The following is an 18,111-nucleotide window of genomic DNA, read 5'->3' as shown; positions in this document are numbered from 1 at the left end:
GCACCTTCTATTGTTTGATCATTTTTATAGTGTATATTTTGCATTTAAGTTTCTGTAATGGACTACAAAATGATACAAGAAGCAGTTACTCTAACAGATTCACAGCTCTGGAGGGCCAAATTCCTTATGCTAAGGATGGAAAGAATGCAAAAACAAATTATTAATAAAGAACCTACCGATTATTTGCCTCAGTTTTCTTAAAGAGAACTTATGAAGACTAGCTAGCCAAAAATAACTGGGTAAAATGTATTTTCAATTTAAGGGACCCTAAATATTTTCTATTGCTCTGGATGTCTGAAATACAAGGTATCATTGGCAAGAGTATTTTACTGCAGCTCCACCACATAGTCTTTCCTATTGAGTAGAGTGCAATTTATTGTAACATGCACTTACACCAACACTTTCTCTCTTGTAAATGTCAATTCCCATTTACAGTGACCCTAATAGTTTCTGAGGTATGTGAAATATTCAAGGAGTGGTTTTCCCAGGGCTCCTTCTGTGTGTTTCCATGGTTGTGTGGGGATTTCAACCCTATGTCCTAATCCAACACTATCTACTACACTAAACTGGCTCTCAAAATACATGCAAGGATTGGAAAGAGGAACACATGGATGGCGGAACATACAGGGTTTAAAGTTTCTTTGCAAAAAATAGATGAGAGAAGTGGAATAAGATAAAAAGAACCTGTAAATACAGATGTCTACTGTTTACTGTTAGCTTTCATGACTTTACACCAATGGTATGCTAGAATCTTCTCTACTCCTCCATTCCTTTCCAGGCATCTCATTTTCTTTCACTTCTGTAATTTTCCCCCTTGTTTCCCTTTCTATTTTTCTTTCCTTCTTTCCTGTTTATGTCATTTCTTCACTTACTTCTGGTCTTCTCTTTGTTTTGATTAGGATGAAAGAGGGCAGGGCAAGTGGTATTCACAGAAGTGGGTATGCTGTACAGGTTGACTGCACAGTACAAAACAGTGAAGGAAACATGGCTCCAAATCCATCTGCTAATCATAACTAAAATAAACTCATTAATTTACATATAGGCTGCTTTAGTATCCAGCAGCAGATTCACTCTATCTATTCTAATTAGGCATAGCACAACTGTATTTAGGGCTCATAGTGTAGGCCTAGTATTGTGTGGATAGAATAATTCCGAATGTGTAACCAGAGAAATATTGGCTAACATGCCATTCATTTTTCATTTCAATGTTGTATATTGTGAAAGAATACAAGGAAAGGCTGGTAGGTTACAAATAGATTTATTAAAGCAAGTACTATTTCTGATTTTTGTAGTATGAATAGACAAATACTCCAAAAAGGTATTTTTCTCAATAAATATATAGTCTTCCCTGTAATGTTTTTACCTTTGTAAAAATAAAATCCTTGCATAGATGTAAGAGGGCACAGTGAAGTGCCAAAATTTCTTTACTAGAAAAAGCTGCCCTTTACTAAATTCTTTAGTTCTAGTAAAACTGCTTTTGTTGTAATTTATTAATATAAAAAGACACAACTATAATACAATGCATTGGGACAAATTAGATTTAGCTATGCTGGCCACACACACTCTGAAATAATGGAAAACAATTCTAAAATGAAGATAATGCCACTCTCCCATTTAAGGACACATTTGTCATAATGAAAACTCTGGAAATAACAGAAGATATAGCCAAATTAGTTTGCCTGCAAATCCTGCCTTGGCTCAGGTACAGAAATTCTGGAATACATTGGCCCCTTCAAGCCAGTTTCGGAAGCAATTGAGCCCTCTCTCCCGTATTTGCTTTCTTCCTTTATCAGTAATGACTTCCCCAGTTTGTTTAACAATCACAAGTTTAGGAATGGCTGTAATGTTGTATCTCTTCTTCAACTCACTGTAAAAAAAAAAGATGGGAGAAGTTAAGCAGATTGGTATCAAATCTATAAGCAAACAGAAAACACCTGAACAACTTACTTGATGCTTAAGTATAAAGCTCTTCAGGGTTTGGGATCACACTACATGTTGGAGCGTCTCTCCCCAAGGTCATGGTCTGACCCTCTAATCTTCCCAGGCTACGCTCCTCTGGGTAGCCACCCTAAAGGAGGCATGGAAATTATCCATGAGATATTGGGCCTTCTTCATCGTGGCACCGACTTTGTGGAACCAGCTCCTGGTGGAGTTATGCCTGCCCCCCTCCCTGTTATCGTTTAGAACGGAGATCGTCAAACTTTTTCCTACCGCGGACCGGCTGAGTCTTTGAAGGAGGCAAGGCGCCCCTTCGTGCTCTCGGACGCATGCACGAAAGGTTGGGGGAACTCTTGACCACCCCATCACCGCCACCAGGAGGCCAGCAGCTGGAGCACACGGCCATGCTCAGCCTCCCGACTCTGGGCCACTCCCGATGCTGGGCCGCAAAGACAGACCTCCCCCCTGCACGCATTCCCCTCCCCACAGCTGCTTTGCCTGCGCGGGCGCATGCCTGAAAGGGTGAGGGAACGCTCACACTGGTGCTGGCACACGTGTGCGTGCGCAAAGCAGCTGTGGGGAAGGCAGTGCATGTGGGGGGCGACGGGAGGTCTGTTTTCACGGCCCGGTTGGGCTCAAGCCACAGACCAGGGGTTTACGATCTCTGGTTTAGAAGGCAACTTAAAATGCTGCTTTTCAGAGAGGCCTTCCACATTGACCCCACTTGATTTTATGCCTCCTGTTCTGCTACCAGATAGAGAATTTGCCTTTGGTGCCATTTGTTTTTATATTGTTAAATATTTTAATTTCTTATTGTTTATTTGTTGTTTATTACCACATTTTATTTATTGATCAAACCACCCAGAACAGTGCATCACACTAATGGGGTGGTATATAAAGCAAAAAAGTAAAATGAATAGACACACTTGGTTTAAGCTTTTCAAATCCTCAAAAAATTAATGCTGATATTTCTAAAAAAACACACAAGCATCCATTTAAGTTATAAAAATATGAATCTTTTTTTTAAAAAAACTTGGTATTACATGGAAATTCTGATTTCTTCAAAAAGCTACATGCTTTGTCTGTAGCCAACAATGTTCTGCAAAATATTCAGTGCTTTTAAGACCAGAACTTGAAGCTCCATTAGCAGCACCTCCTTCTGCATACTTAATCAGAAGTAATTCCTACTGCATTTAGTGAGACATACCCCCAAATTACACGGACACGGCACTACAGCCAGAATGTGTGTCCCCAGACAAACCCTATTCTAGATGTCCTATTTGGAGGGTTTAGATTTCACCAGCAATTTTCAAGATAAGGCCTGTTGCTCTACTTATAATCTTGAGATTTCAAAATGCAACCTTTTGCCTATATAAGCTAGTACTCAGTCTTGTAAAAGTGGTACAGTATATACTTTAGCCTGTTTCCTAAGGCTATTTTACAAATGCTTATTTCCTTGGAATATAGAGTGTATTACATGTATTTATTTCATTTGAATCCCACCTTCCCTCTAATGCAGTGGTCCCCAAGCTTTTCCCAACTGTGGACTGGTTGGGGGGGGCTGACATGCTCACACGGGGGGGGGGGCGTGTTGCACTTGCTGGGGGGGCAGGTGATCAGTGTCCGTGGCCCGGTCCTGCCTAGGCCGCGGACTGCTGCCAGGTTATGGACTGGGGGTTGGGGATCCCTGCTCTAATGCACTCAAGGTTGCATACAAGCCTCTCCTCCTTTCCATTTTATCTTCACAATAACTGTGCAATAAGGTCAGATAAAAAGAGAGTAACCGGCTCTAGCCTGCATAAAGAATTTCACTTCTGAATGGACTCTTGAACTGGGCTTCCCAAGTTTCAAATCATGACTCTGAAAACTAAACCACACTGGCTCTAAGCACATGATATGCCTTAAAACTTGGTGTGTAATATACAGATAGGATCTTTCACCTAAATTACTAAGTTCTGTGCTAGAGGAAATGTTCTACTAGCCTGAGTAAGCTTATGGCAGATTAACAGTGATCTCATATCATTTGTAGGGGCTTACCTTCTTCCCAATTTAAAAATGCACCCATCTGATACACCATTTCTTCCATAATATTACAGTGAACCACATAACATTTTTTTTTCAAATAACAACACTGTACATGCATCTAACCAATATCACTAGTTCCTGTGGCAGAGCACAGGAGAATATACAAAATAGGGAGGGTGGTGTCTTTGCAAAGTGAAAGGAGGATAAAAGAAAATAAGTAAAGACAGCACATTAAATCCAGACAAGTCAATGTACTGTATGTGATCAAGGACACAATTACATTTAAACTTGAGAAAAAACGTGTGAGACTAGCTCCCTAATCAGTTTAAACACTTCTGGCTGCTTGCTGCATCTTAATATAGGTAAACATCTAGGCAGAAAAACTAATATTTATGAAGCGTCCTTAAAATATTGGTTGACATATCTAAAAGCACATGCTACTTCACAGGGAACAGTCAAATATTGGGGAGAAAACAAGTCTCAAGTTCAGCCCATAGCATCTGCGAAAGTCTCAAAAGACCGAAAGACCTGGGGAGATTCTGCTAACTGAGATGGACATTGTTCATGGGCTCCCAGTCCAACTCAGCAAAAGCCAGCTTCCTACGTTGCATGTTTAATGAGAGGTCATGTGAGAGTTGATGCTATTAGGCACCTAGATGATCTCCATGTATCTCAACTACAATCTCCACAAATCCCTGCCACTGTGGTGAATGATCAGGGATTATGGGAGTCAGAATCTTTACCAACTATGATCATGAAATTACCATTCTGCTCCTTTCCCTGGTACAGCATAGAAAGAGAGTGGGAATGTCTTTTTTAAGAGAGGGGGGAAAGCCCCCTTTTTCTTCTTTCTGTGCGCTTGGGGGGGGGGAACAGAAAATGCTTTCATGTAATGGGATGAGATGGAAGATGCTATTCTCCTCCAAAGTGATCAACCTAAGGGGAGAACAAGTAACCAACTACATCAAGAATTAGTGTTCAGAGACAAACTCCAGATGAGATGTGGTTTAAATCAGGGGTGGAGAATCCTCCCTCCCCCACCTTTCCTGTTGAGGGTTGCTGCATTCTTCAGGGGCAACATGTCTGAGACTACTCAGTGACCAAAATCCTGTTGCTTAGCACAATAAATTGCACTAGAGTAGGCTAAATGACTGTAAGTCAACTCCATAAATTCTATTTATTCAAATAGGTCTCCCATAACTGTGACGCTATGCTAAGCAAAAGTTGGTACTGTATGTTAGGGCAACTTTTTCCCTCTAGAACTTGTAAAAGTTACTGTTTGAGACCCTGACATTCAGAATGCCCCAGGGAATATGGCTAGTGACTGAGGGATTCTGTGATTCAAAAAAGTAACTTTTCCAAGTTCTGGTGCAGTCAAGCCTAACTTCTCTAGAAAAGGGACCATCAAGGTCAGAGCTCAAAAAACCGCAACTCCTAATCACCATACTATCCAGACAATTTTGGGAGTTGCAGTCTAAAAATACAACTTTCCCAATCTCTGTTTCCTTCTCTCCCTCTCCTCACCACCACATCCCTACCTAATGAATTTTTGTCAGAGGGACAGATTGAAAAATCTCAACAACAACAGCAACAACAACAACAACAACAACAAAAGCCCACCCCCCGCCCCGGCCGCAGAGATAGAAGAAGGAGAAAGCCTGAGCTTGCTTTGCTTAACTCCACCGGGACGGACTTGTGGAGAAAAGCCGCTTGGGCTGCAGCTGTGAGAAAGTCAACTCCGGCTGAGAAAGTGAGAGATCAGGGGACTCGAAGGAGCTCCCTCGCCCAAATGCCATGAAAGAATTTAATAATAATAATAATAATAATAATAATAATAATAATAATAATAATAATAATAATAATAATAATAATAATAATAATAATAATAATAATAATAATAATAATAATAATAATAATAATAATAATAATAATACAGTGGTGCCTCACAAGACAAATGCCTTGCAGGACAAAAAATTCACAAGACAAATGGTTTTGGCAATGGGGTTGATGACTCGCAAGACAAATGTTCCTATGGCTGTGCTTTGCAAGACGAATGTTTTCCGTTTTTTGTTCCTGCCTCATGTTTGCTGATTTTTAAATGTTTTTCTATGATGTTAAAAAAGTTAAAGTTTTTGATTGAATTTTTAAAAATCATCTGCACTATATGTATGGCTTTAAAGAGCACTTAATAAACCCTTTGTAAACCAAATTTGACTTTGTTCTGACTTTTTTTTTGCCCATAGGAACACATTAATTAGATTTCAGTGCATTCCTATGGGAAAACATGTTTTGCAAGACGAATTTTTTGCAAGACAACATTAACCGCGGAATGAATTAAATTCGTCTTGCGAGGCACCACTGTAGTAGTAGTAGTAGTAGTAGTAGTAGTAGCAGCAGTAGTAGCAGTAGTAGTAGTAGTAGTAGTAGTAATAATAATAATAATAATAATAATAATAATAATAATAAGAAGAAGAAGAAGAAGAAGAAGAAGAAGAAGAAGAAGAAGAAGAAGAAGAAGAAGAAGAAGAAGAAGAAGAAGAAGAAGAAGGTGCGGCTGAGCAGGGGGGCGGGGAGGGAGAACATTGGGAATTATCGGCTCCTTTTGATCTCAGCCGAAGCCAGCCCCTGTCCGTCCATGTCCTTCAAGCAGCGCTGTGGCGGCGGCTTCTCCAGGGCACCCGCTTCCTTACCTGGGTCATGGAAGCCCCCCTGGAAGGACTCATCCCCCTCCTTCCTTGCGGAACTCTTACTTCTGAGCAAGCATGCCAGAGGACCGGGTGGCGGCTCCCCGGACCCCCACCCCCTCCAGTTCAAGCCGGGGTGCCAGTGCCTCTTGCTGGCTGGCTGCAGCTTGCCCCGGCATTTCCAAGCCAAGGTTGCACTGAAGTGAATGAAGTTGACTGGCGGCGAGGGAGATGTGGAGCGAGTGGCTGAGAGCGAGAGCCAAGGAGACGGACAATGACGGCCTGTCACAGAGGAACTGAGAGGTGCTGCCACTGCTAATGCTGCAGCTCCTTGCAAGATGGGGGAGGGGAAACCGGAGCCTCTCGCCGGCGGCTGTGTGTTGTGGGGCCGAGGGGGCAGGAGGAGGAAGGCGGGAAGGAGGAGCGAGGACCAGGGTTCGGGCTATGGCGGTTGGCCGGTGGCGGGGCAGCGGTCGGTGCCCGCCCAAGTCTCGTTGCCGGGGGGCGTTGTCGTCTGTGCATGGGGCTCCCGCCAACTTCCTGAGTTGCCCCTTTCCTTCCTGTCACCCGCGAAGGGGAGGGCGGGCCTCTCGGCCGCTCTGCCATGACCGCCCGGCCACCTCCAGGCAGGGCTCGTCTCTTTCCTCACTGGCAGCAGCGCCGGCACGGTAACCTGACCTGGGCAGCCGAGGGGCCTGGCAGGGGTTGCTGCCACGGGAATGGCCACAATGGGAACTGCCGGAGCCAAAGCAGCAGTACCATCAGCAGCAGCGCGTCCATTGAGTTTGGCGGGGCTCTTTTCCCCTTGACTCTGGTGCGCCTGTGTCTCTATCTGTCTCTCACTCGCTCACTCCTCCTCCTCCCCACACACACCACTTTTTTTCTTTCTTTCCTTTTTTTGGAAAACTGATCTTTGGCTCTCTGTGTGAAAGTGATTTGAATTTGGCTTGGCAGGGCCCACAAACTATCATCCAGCAGACCACAACTGGCCCATGGGCCGCGTGTTTGAGACCCCTGCTTTAGGATTATATTTCTATACCACTTTTCCTCCAAGGAACTCATGGCAGCACATGATGCTCTACCTGTTGCAATTTACATGTATGATAGCACTGGGAGGAAGGTTAGATTGAAAGACAGCACTGACTGTCAGCTAAGTGAGATTTTGAACTCTGATCTCTCCAGGCCTTGTCCAGCATTCTGATCACTAAATCAAGCTAGTTATTGTAATTGCAAATATTATTTTCTTACGTTATAATATTGTTATAACACTACATAAGTTTTAAATTCTCAGGAAAGGATAAAGGAAAAACTTCGAATAAAGTTGATTTTCCCCCCACTGTGGACTGGCACAGATGAACAAACCAGGAGTATGAATTTTGACATGGGTACACAGGAAACATGTAGCTGGCTTAGATAAAGATGGTTAGATAAAACTTCATTAACTTCCCCATCTCTCTCTTATCTTACTGAACCATTTCTTAATCTATGTGCCTCTTTGACATGTTTCTAAACTTGGATGTGATTGCAGACCTCTGCACCCTTCCTTATCCGATTCACACAGGTTGTAAACTACAGTACATGTGTAATTTCACATTTTCAGCTTTGGAGTCCACCTGTTCTCTTGACTGGAGAAACTTATTTCGGACATGATGATTGTGCTGGTGTAACTTAGAACTATAGGGAATTGGAGAAAATTTGAAAATCACATTTTAAAAATTGTTTGGTCACTCTAACACTCTGTAATTTTTTGTTAATTTGCTAGCTCTGTCTGTCTGCCAGTTTCTTTGAATAAATCTGAATAAAACTACCTTGTATTTGTATCTGTCTTTCTGATTTTCCGCTTGGGCCATGGGCTAAAATGGGTGGAAAAATCTACAACAGTTATTTCCCAGGAAGGCCTGTACAGTGTCATATTTAATAATCTTTAGGTACTGGATGAATACCTTTTAAATTTTTTTTTATCCAGGCTTTTAATAAAGAATTACGGATCCAACTGGTAGTCCCAATTAGAGCAGTCCTATTTAATCAATCAAACTTTCATAAGTGTTGATCTACCAAGTCCCCACCAAGTTGGTAGGCCTACTCTTTGTGAGGGTTCAACTTCCGGCTCCTTTTTTCACTCAAATAAATCAGGAGATTTATGTGGTTTTGAAACAGGTGTAACATTTATTGGGGTATTCAACAGGTAACCAGTGTCAATGAAATTAATCCAACATTTATCTCCTTCTGACAATGGGTCAACAAGGGGTTTCCAGTCTTCATTCAGGAATGGGTTTCCTTCACCCGAGTTCCATGGTCCCGGCCAGTCCAGTGATAGGTGTAGATTTAGTGTTTGTCCTGTCTCATCCTCCAGCAGGGGCACAGTGTCATCGTCCCCGCTGTCCATCCACACAGGGTCTCAGGTGGATGTGTGTGTCTTCTAGGGTCCCCCGTATCCCCTCATCCTAATTCCTCTCAGCCTCCATTCGAGTCTCTCTCTTCTCTCTCTCTCTACCTTCTCCCCTCTTAGTCTTCTCCACTCCTTAGCCTCGGCCTCCCCCCAATCTGGGGGGAATCTGTCTCCTTTTCCTGCAATCGGCCTCCTCTCTCGGGAGTCTTAGTCTCTCCCATAATTTGATCCAGGGATCCTCCATCCAGACCCACTCCCACCCTGGCGGCAACTGTTCTTCCTCCCTCTTTATATCTGCTACCCCCGCCTCTATCTCCACCCTCCTCTTCCGCTCCACTCCTGCCATTTTCCTCTCAATTCTTTTGACTGCCAACTTCCGTATTCCTCCCTCTATATCTCCTACGTCTGTCTCCGGCTGCTCCGTTCTCTTAGGGGATGGGATGGGCGTGGTTTGTATCTCCATGCCAGTGAGAGGGGCACTGCTCTCACCCCGTCTCAGACCCTTATTGAGATTAACAATTGGATTTAGGCCTTAGCATTCAACTCTGCTGTTGCCTGCTCATTTTATGGACTTTTGAACCTCATCTACAATTTTGGTTCTATTTTTTAAAATGGGTTATTTCTATAGCAAATTCATTAACTAGTTGCATACCGAGCATATAGTGAAAATGGTGTCATACACAAAAGCAGGCTCAGAGGCACCTCAACATATTGTATATGTAGAAAAGCAAGTAAACAAAAACAATCAGCCTGGATAAATAAATTTTAAAAAAGGTCTTCATCCAATACCCACGCCTACAGACACATTTAGACATCTATGTTTTGCTCAGCTGGGCCTACTTGCTGCTGTTAATGTGCAAAAATGGAAGCTGTTGCAGTGCTTTCTGGGTGTTGTAGTTCTTTGGAAGGAAATTGGTTCCACTGTAGTGCTGATCTAACAGTTAAGAAAATTTCGTGATATTCAACCGAAATCTGACTTCCTACAACTCGAGCTCATTATATGTCCTGCACTTCAGGGTGATCAAGAACAGATCCTGCCCCTCCTCATTATGACTACCTTTCAAGTATTGAAAAGTGATATCATAACTCCCCTCAATTTTCTTTTCTCAAGGCTAAACATGTCCAATTCTATTAGTCTTTCCTCAAAGGGCTTAGTTTCCAGTCCCCTGATCATTCTTGTTGCCCACCTCTGAACTCATTCCAATTTGTCAGCATCCTTTTTTAAGTGTGGTGTCCAGAACTGGGCACAGTACTCAAAATGGGACCTAGCAAGTGCTGAATAGAGGGAAACTAGTACTTCATGGGATTCAGAGACTACTGTTGATACAGTCTAAAATAGCATTGACCTTCTTTGCAGCCACATTGCACAGTTAGCTCATTATCAGCTTGTGATCTACAAGAATCCCAACCTCTTTCACTCATTTATTTATCTAAAATATTTTTATCCCACCTTCGTCCTTACAAGAACCCAAGGCGGCTAGTATTACTGAGCCAAGTATCCACATCTTGTAATTGTGCATTTCATTTCCCCCCACTAGGTGTAGAACTTTGCCCAGTTTTCAACCCAGTGCTCAAGCCTATGCAGATCATTTTGAATTTTGTTCCTGTCTTCCAAAATATGAGCTATTGCATCCAATTATGTGTCACCTGCAAATTTCAAAAGTATTCTCTTCCCGTCTCATCCAAGTCACTAACAAATATATTGAAGAGCACGAGACCCAAGACTGAACCTTGTGGTACCCCACTTGTTACCTTTTCCCAATTTCAGAAAGACCCATTGCTAACAACTTTTTGAGTGTGATTCTGTAACCACCTGATACTTGTTCTTATCCAGCCCACATCTAATTAGCTTGCTAATCAGAATAATATGAGGGATCTTTGTCAAAGGCTTTACTGAAGTTTCCCCTTTTTTCCTGGGGAAAATGGAAATTTTTGGAAGTTTACATCTCTAGTCTACAGCATTCTCACTGTCTACCAGGGAGGTTACTCGATCCAAAAAAATCAGCTAAAGTTAGTCTGGCAGGATTTGTTCCTGATAAATCTATGTTGGCTTCTAGCTATTACTACATTGTTTTCAAGGTGCTTGCAGACTGACTGCTTTATAATCTGCTCCAGAATTTTCCCTGGGCTGACCAGTCTATAGTTCCCTGGTTCCTCCCGTTTTTGAAGATAAGAACAACATTAGCCCTCCTCTGATAATCCAGCACTTCACCCAACTCCATGATTACAAGAAAATAATAGTCAGTGGTTCTGAGATTTCTTCAGTCAGTTCTTAAAATATCTTTGGATGCAATTCATCCAGTGTTGAGGATTTGAACTCATTCAAATAAGCTAATCCTTGACTATTTATCAATCTGAAGCTGCAATCCTGTCCCCTCTTTGTACTTCACATTTGCCTGTAGGGTCATAGACTGTCTTTTGGGAAAAGGCTTAACTGTAGTAGGAATTGAAAACTCTTGTCTTTTCTTTATAGTCTGTTATCATTTTCCATCCCCATTGAGTAGGTGAGCCACTATTTCTTTTCCCTGTCTTTTCTTATGCATATACCTGGGCTTTGTTTGTTTTGCTTTTAAAGTTTCTTGCTAACTTCAGCTCATTCTCAGCTTTTGGCTTCCTAACACCACCCTTGCAATTATTCGGTACTTGTATTTTTTAATTTGTGGCCTTCTTTCCACTTCCTATGTATGTCCTTTTTTAGTCTTCAGGTCCCCTCTGAGCTTTCTGTGAAGCCACATTAGCCTTTTTTGCTGCCTTCCACCTTTCAATTAATGACCTCTACAAACTCCTAACAGTAAGCACATTGGCTGCACTGGTATCTTGCAAACTAAACAGCATGACTTCTTTTACTGAGTTGATCCTCTATTGTCAGGTTAGATTGCATTATGCATCTAAATTCCTAGCAGGGTTATCCAAGGTGGAATGCCTCTTAGTCTGACACGCAAGACTAAGAGGCATTTATCCTGTTAAAGAAATTATGGCTGCATGAACAGAAAACAGATAGTTACGACAATGATGGGGTGGATAAATTCTTAAATGGCAGCTACTGAGCAGCAACAATAGCGGAAGGTGGCACCAGCAGAAGATGCTTCATAGACAATGGCAGTAATACTAAATTTAACTCTTGTGAGGAAGGTCATGGTGGTAAACAATTTCTGAATATTTTATACCTCAAAAACCCTGTAACACAATGGGGAGTTGTTGAAAAATCCCCCTTGCTCCTTTTAGTGGCAAAACCATTTATTTAAATTTAAAAATTGGTGTAAGGGGCTCCAAGGGTGCTTGGGGGACATGGACACATGGCAAAATTGACTACATGGCCTGCAGGGAGGCATAACAAGACATTCTGAGCCCAGCTTTTTTCCACCAAAAATATATTGTTTTGAAAGATTTTGGGGGAATGCAGAGATCCTCAAGAGTGCTGGAAGATACATTTGAGACCCCGGGGACAAAATGGAGATACAAACTGTCTAGGTGAGATGTTGAGGGAGTTGCCTATGTTTGGCCTTGAGAGGAAAAAATAAAGAGTTGATAAGACAAGCTGTCTTTAAATATCTGGTAGGATGTCATTTGGAACATGAGCTTGTTCGAAGCTGCCTCAAGGCCCAGGGCATAAACCAGTGCATGCCAAAAAAGTAGATTTTGAACAAAAACATCTGACTGAACCTTTAAGAGCTGTTTGACTGTGGAACAGATTACCTTGGAAAGCAATGGATTTTCTTTCACTGAGTTTTTTTTTTTTCTACACTGAGGCTGGATGGCCATCTATCCAGGATGCCTTTTTAGCTGTGGATGCTCTGCAATGTTCTGAATTATCTTTGGGGTAACTCTCAAAGCTACAGTTCTATGATTCTGTAAGCCAGCTTTCATATTGCCCCTAAACTACCCCCCCAAAAAAGTGGCTGGAGCTGAACTATAGAAAACGTGTACACGTTCAAGAAGTTCCCTTTCTGTTGTCTTTAAGTACATTTGTGAGACTTCTCCAGAGAAATATTTTTATTACCAAGCAATGGAATGTTGACAAGAAATAGGACCACCTAAAATCAATTAGTAGGTCATCTTTTTCAAACATATCCATATTGAATGTAAATGGTGGAACAAGCCTACGTACAACAGTGAATTCCTCCTATTAGACAGTGAATTGATGAGCCTGGATTCCAGTCTTGGATCCATCTACCTCCTCAAGTTCCAAACATGAACTGATTATCCCTCCCTCTGTACACGCTGCAACAACACATAATCACCACTACAAATCCAGATGGTAACTGAAGCTGAAGAAAACACTTTTCATTGGTGCCAATGGGAATTTTTTTTTTTTTAAAAAGTCATCATAGCTTTGAAGGGAGGATTTCCAACAGAATTACACAATTGATGAAGGTTTTGCTCTGACTTCTTTTCTTTCTGTGCTCTCCCCAGTCCTCCATCATAAAATGTAAAACATGGAATTAAAATAACGTACCAGTGCAATGAATTAAGGCAATAATTTAATTTTTTTTTATTTTTGGTAACAAGAACTACATTTCAAAAGTAAGGCAATGAGTGGCAACAGCATTAGTTGTTCGGGTGTAACAGAAATGTACTTTAGTTAATTTAAAAGTTATTTAATATTGGCTATTTTAAAGGTGCCATTGTCTCTTAAAGGTGATTGAAAATAAGTGAAGAGCAAGTGCACTGTATATGATAAGTGGGGAACTGAAAGAAGAAAAGAAGCGGAGATGAATGGCATAACTTTAATGCACAATTGTCAAATGTACCAAAGCCTTCTCCAATGAAGCACTTTCCAGATGGATGACACACTGCATCATTCCTAGCTGGCAACTTAATTTAGGTATTTGTTGACATCCAGAAAGTGTCATGCTAGAAAAACCAACTCAAGATCCTCAAAGAACACTTTCAGAGGAGGCAAAAAATAATAATAGTGTCTTGTAGGCAACTGTATCAAGTGAACTATTAGATGCGATTGGTTCTTCATAATAAAAATAAAAGCAGAATTACTATGGTACTTTTAAGATTAACAGATTTATTTCAGAGAGATCTTCTGTGGATAACAATCCACGTGCATGCAGTTTATTCTGCCAGCCCTACGGTTTCTAACATTAACATCAATTATCAACCCAACAGCTCCTCAAGTAAACAGATTTGACTTCTGAGCTTGGTGACAGCTAACTGTATGTATTACGTCCCCCACTTCCTTTAATTAACCTTCCCCGTTAGAGCCAAGCAAAGCATTTATTCCTAATTTTATTTGCATGACTTCTGTACAATTTAAATAACCCCAGTAATTACATTAAAATCTGCATATATAGCTGTAAATTAGTGAATGCAAATTTTATGCAGAGTGTCATCCTATGGGTCTAGACAGAGACCATTTATGTCTGGCAACGGTCCAGAACTTTAAGCATTGAGGAGAATATGTTCTCTGGTCTTTCCATGCTTAATTTATTTCAGGATCCACAATGAAGAACACTACAGGACTATCTGTATGCTCTGAACTTGCTACAATCGAAAATAGCACCTGGATTGCACAGAAAACTTGAGACTAAAATGAGCTCTGAAGGTATTATCTCTAAGAAGACCTAATGCAAGGGTAAGATTAATTATCCTCATTGCAAATTCTCTGCTACAGCTACAAGCCAAATGACTGCTTTCCCCACAGTAATTCATACGTCTAACCTGTGGTGCAAATGTTAAAATAATCTACTATCTGGTAAAATGACATGGTCACAGGAGGGGGGTAATGGGTGTTTAGGGATTAGGTAATACAGTATCACTAGTTCTTCCTCCAGTGCACCTAAACTGTTTGGGATTGTTTATTTTTCTTCTGATGGCTAAGCCCCCCCCCACTCCAGTAGCATCTCAGTACAGCCTTAAAATTTGGGGTGGGGAAATTAAAGGAGATACATGCTGTGCCCCCAAAGAACACCCCCGTTCCTTCACACTGTACCATAACCACACTATTCTATAAATTTCTAACAAATGCATAAGAATTTTCTTAAAGAAAATATTTGTGTGTGAACCCATTTCCCTTTGAAGCAAGGGTACCTTAACCTATAATAAAATAGTGAGACATGTAATTACAAACTCAGATAAACAAAAACAAAACAGCTAAAGATACTTGGTGGAGGCAAGCATTCAATGAAAGAGCTGTAGTGTACCACTTCCCCTTGGAAAGGGAAGACCAGGATTCAATTTCTGCTTGATGTACTGAACTAACAAGTCAATGCTCTTTAAATCAGGGAAGGGCAACCTGTGGTTTCCAGATGGGAGACCCCAGTCTTTCTACCTTTATAACAGAGCCTGAGAAGTAAAAATAAATCCTCGGATCCCCAGCCAGCATTGCGAGGGGTGGGATTCTTGGGATTTTAATACAAATGATTAATCTCCCAAAGTTCCGCTTCAAAGTCTTCGCCTTCATTATCCTACGGGCCTTCCCTTCGACAGGATCTCTTGATTTCCAATACTGTACTTTTAAAAAGAACCGTTTACACGCGCTGAGGCTGCAACGGTTTAACGTGATACTCGTCCGTGTGAATTAACCCCATATATACGAAGCATTCCGTAACTAACCTTTTTTTGGTCAACTCTCTCTCTCTTTCCTTCTTTCAGAGACGTGGGAATGGGCTTTAAATTAGGAGTCTCAATCACTAGGCAAACGGGGAAGGGGAAGGCCTCCGATCTGTTGGGGGGAAAGTTGCTGGAGCGAAGGAACATCCACTTTCCCAGCTACCTGGGAGCGCTTGGCGTTGACACGCATGTGGACCTCGGCGGGCCACTTGCCCTCCCGCCCTGCCGGCCCGCTCCCTCCCTCCCTCCCCAGCCAGCCCTTCCTTCTGGTACTCACTGCTTCAAAGGGTCGTGGAAGGGCAGGGCCAGCCAGCCTCCGTGCATGTCGCGCATGTACTCCAGCATCTCCTCGGCGCTGCGGTCGGAGGAGATGAAGACGATCTCGAAGGGGGCCGGCGGGTCGGCCTCCTCCACCAACTCGCTGTAGAAGTCGCCCAGGACGGGCGTGAAGTCGCGGCAGAGGGAGCACCACGCGGCCGAGAAGTACAAGCCCACCACCTTGTTCTCCAGCGCTTGGTCCGCCTCCACCGCCCGGCCGCTCTTGTGGATGAGGAACCGCCCGCTGAACACGTCCACCATCCTGGGAGAGCCCGCGGGCGCCGCCGAAGAAGAGGGAGGGCGCGCACGCACGCACACAAGGAGAGACGGCGCACGTCTGAAGGGGGGAAGCGACGAGCCAAGCCCGTGGCAGGGAGTCGGGTGGGGGGGAGGTCGGTGAAGGAAAGACCTCCTTATCTCCCCCCCGGGAACCGACGACCGACGGAGGGCAACTAACTGGGCTGGCAGGCGGGCGAGCGGGCGGGAGCAAGCCACGTGCGAGCTAGGCGGCGCTGGGATTTCTACCCAGACTCCTGAGCACGTCTCTGGAGAGGCGCCAAGACGCCAAGGAAGGGAGAAAGAGGGAAACCGACCTCTTTCGCCCTCGCTGTCCTTTCCTGTTTAGGGTCCTGGAAGAGTGGGTTGTTCTCGAAGACAATAAGGAAGCTTCTCTTGAGCCAAGGCCGTCGACCGCAGACGCCCCCTCCCCTCCTTCCTTCCCAAAGGTTCCCTCAGGGAAGCCTTCGACGTGACAATGGCGGTCGGGCCAAGCAGGCGGGAGCTGAGGGCGGGAGTTGAAAGAGCCTCCCAAGGTTGCCCAAGTCCCTTAAGCGCCCGGAAAAGCAGGTGCCTTCGGGTGACGCCGCCGCTGCCGCCGCTGCCTTGGTTGCGAGGGCTGGCCGCGCGAGAAAGCCCTTCTAAAAATAACCCTCGGAAGCCCGACTTAAGAGGAGCCTTCGGAGCAGCCTCTCCCGCGGCCATGTCGCTCGGGCGGGGGAGGCAGCCAGAGGGTCGCCGGCGAAGACGAAGCAGGCAGCAGTGCATTGGCGCACCTCCGAGGAGAAAAAGGACAAGGCAGATTTTCCCGCGGCGAGACTGGCGTCAAGGCTGGACTCTGCCGGTTGCTTGGAACCCTCTCTTTGAAGGTTTCTCACCTTTCCAGCCCAGAAGGCTTTTAACTGAAATAATATCAGCTGTGGGTCTGATGGCAATTTTTAGAATATATATGTTAATTGCATTTTAATTATTTTGCCTTTTTATTTTGCCTTTTTATTGTATTTTAAATGCTGTAAGCTGCCCAGAGACCTTCGGGTAGTGTGGGTGGCATATAAATAAAATAAATAATAAATAAAATAAATAGAGCAAATAGTTCTTCTTCCCCGCTAGTGGGGAACCTTTGGCCCCTCTAGAGTTAGAATTGGAGGTGCCACCATTTATTAACTGTAATCATTAAATGGACCAACCTCTCCATTGGCAAGCACCAAGTTAGCTCAGAAGTTTCACCCCTGAAGTGGAACATCTGAAAGCAGTAAAAGAGCTTTCCAGATCCCCATTCTTCAACCTAGAGGTTAAGCCTAGGAGGAGAAGCCCCCAAACCTTGGCTTGTAATAGATTCAAAGAAGTAGACACCTATGCCCCATTGTGTTTGTTGGGGTGGAGGGTGCACCCACTAAAGCTGGGTGGAGCCAAAGGAAGAGCCCAGACTGGTTGGAGAGAGTGGAGACAAAGGGGGCAAGTGCTGCTTCTGCCCAGATGAATTACCCCAGTGATTCCTAACCTTGGATCCCCAGATGTTTTTGGGCTACAACTCCCAGAAATCCTGGCCAGTACAGCTAGTGAGAAGATTTCTAGGTGTTGTAGGCCAAGAACATGTGGCGACTAGAAATGGGCATGAACCAAACTATAAACTGAAAAATCCCATGCTGTGAACTGGGCTGTTTTGTGGTTCAGTTCGGAGTTGGTTTTGGGGACCCCATTCAGCTGAAACAAAAAAACAAGGTGCTGAATTTTTTTCTGCTTGGTGCTTTGTTTTCATCAACATGAATGCCCCATCCCCCTTCCCACTGCCTCTGTTGCCTCCTTACCTGGTCCTGCCACTTCCTCTTCGTCCTCTGCTGCTGCCAGCTGATAGATGTGCGCATGTGCAGAGACAGTGGGCCTGACTCCTAGAAGGGAAGCTGGGCCTCTATCTCTAAA

The 18,111-nt window shown here is 43.5% G+C and overlaps 1 protein-coding gene across 2 annotated transcripts; it reads right to left on the bottom strand.

Annotated features, from left to right (window-relative positions):
* Nucleotides 1-1,242: 1,242 nt before the first annotated feature.
* On the bottom strand, nt 1,243-17,022 carry NXNL2 (nucleoredoxin like 2). 2 transcript variants are annotated; one of them, XM_020796586.3, is made up of 2 exons: nt 15,875-16,898; nt 1,243-1,867 (listed from the first exon to the last, which is right to left on the bottom strand). In XM_020796586.3, exons 1-2 carry the CDS (start codon nt 16,174-16,176, stop codon nt 1,699-1,701), a joined length of 471 nt encoding a protein of 156 aa, XP_020652245.3. In that variant the 5' UTR covers nt 16,177-16,898; the 3' UTR covers nt 1,243-1,698. The 2 variants fall into 2 exon arrangements, with proteins under 2 accessions (XP_020652245.3, XP_078242321.1); XM_078386195.1 differs by lacking the exon at nt 1,243-1,867 and adding an exon at nt 8,599-15,709 and having other exon boundaries at nt 15,875-17,022.
* Between the last annotated feature and the right edge of the window lie 1,089 nt (nt 17,023-18,111).

Source organism: Pogona vitticeps, chromosome 2 (genome assembly GCF_051106095.1).
Source record: "Pogona vitticeps strain Pit_001003342236 chromosome 2, PviZW2.1, whole genome shotgun sequence".
Classification (NCBI taxonomy): domain Eukaryota; kingdom Metazoa; phylum Chordata; class Lepidosauria; order Squamata; family Agamidae; genus Pogona; species Pogona vitticeps.
This window is presented reverse-complemented; position numbering and strand designations above follow the sequence as displayed.

Coding starts and splice junctions, on each gene's coding strand:
- NXNL2 (XM_078386195.1), bottom strand. CDS start 16,176: ATGGTGGACGTGTTCAGCGGGCGGTTCCTCATCCACAAGAGCGGCCGG. Junction 15,710..15,874: donor TTCCACGACCCTTTGAAGCA/GTGAGTACCAGA, acceptor TCCCCCCAACAG/ATCGGAGGCCTTCCCCTTCC.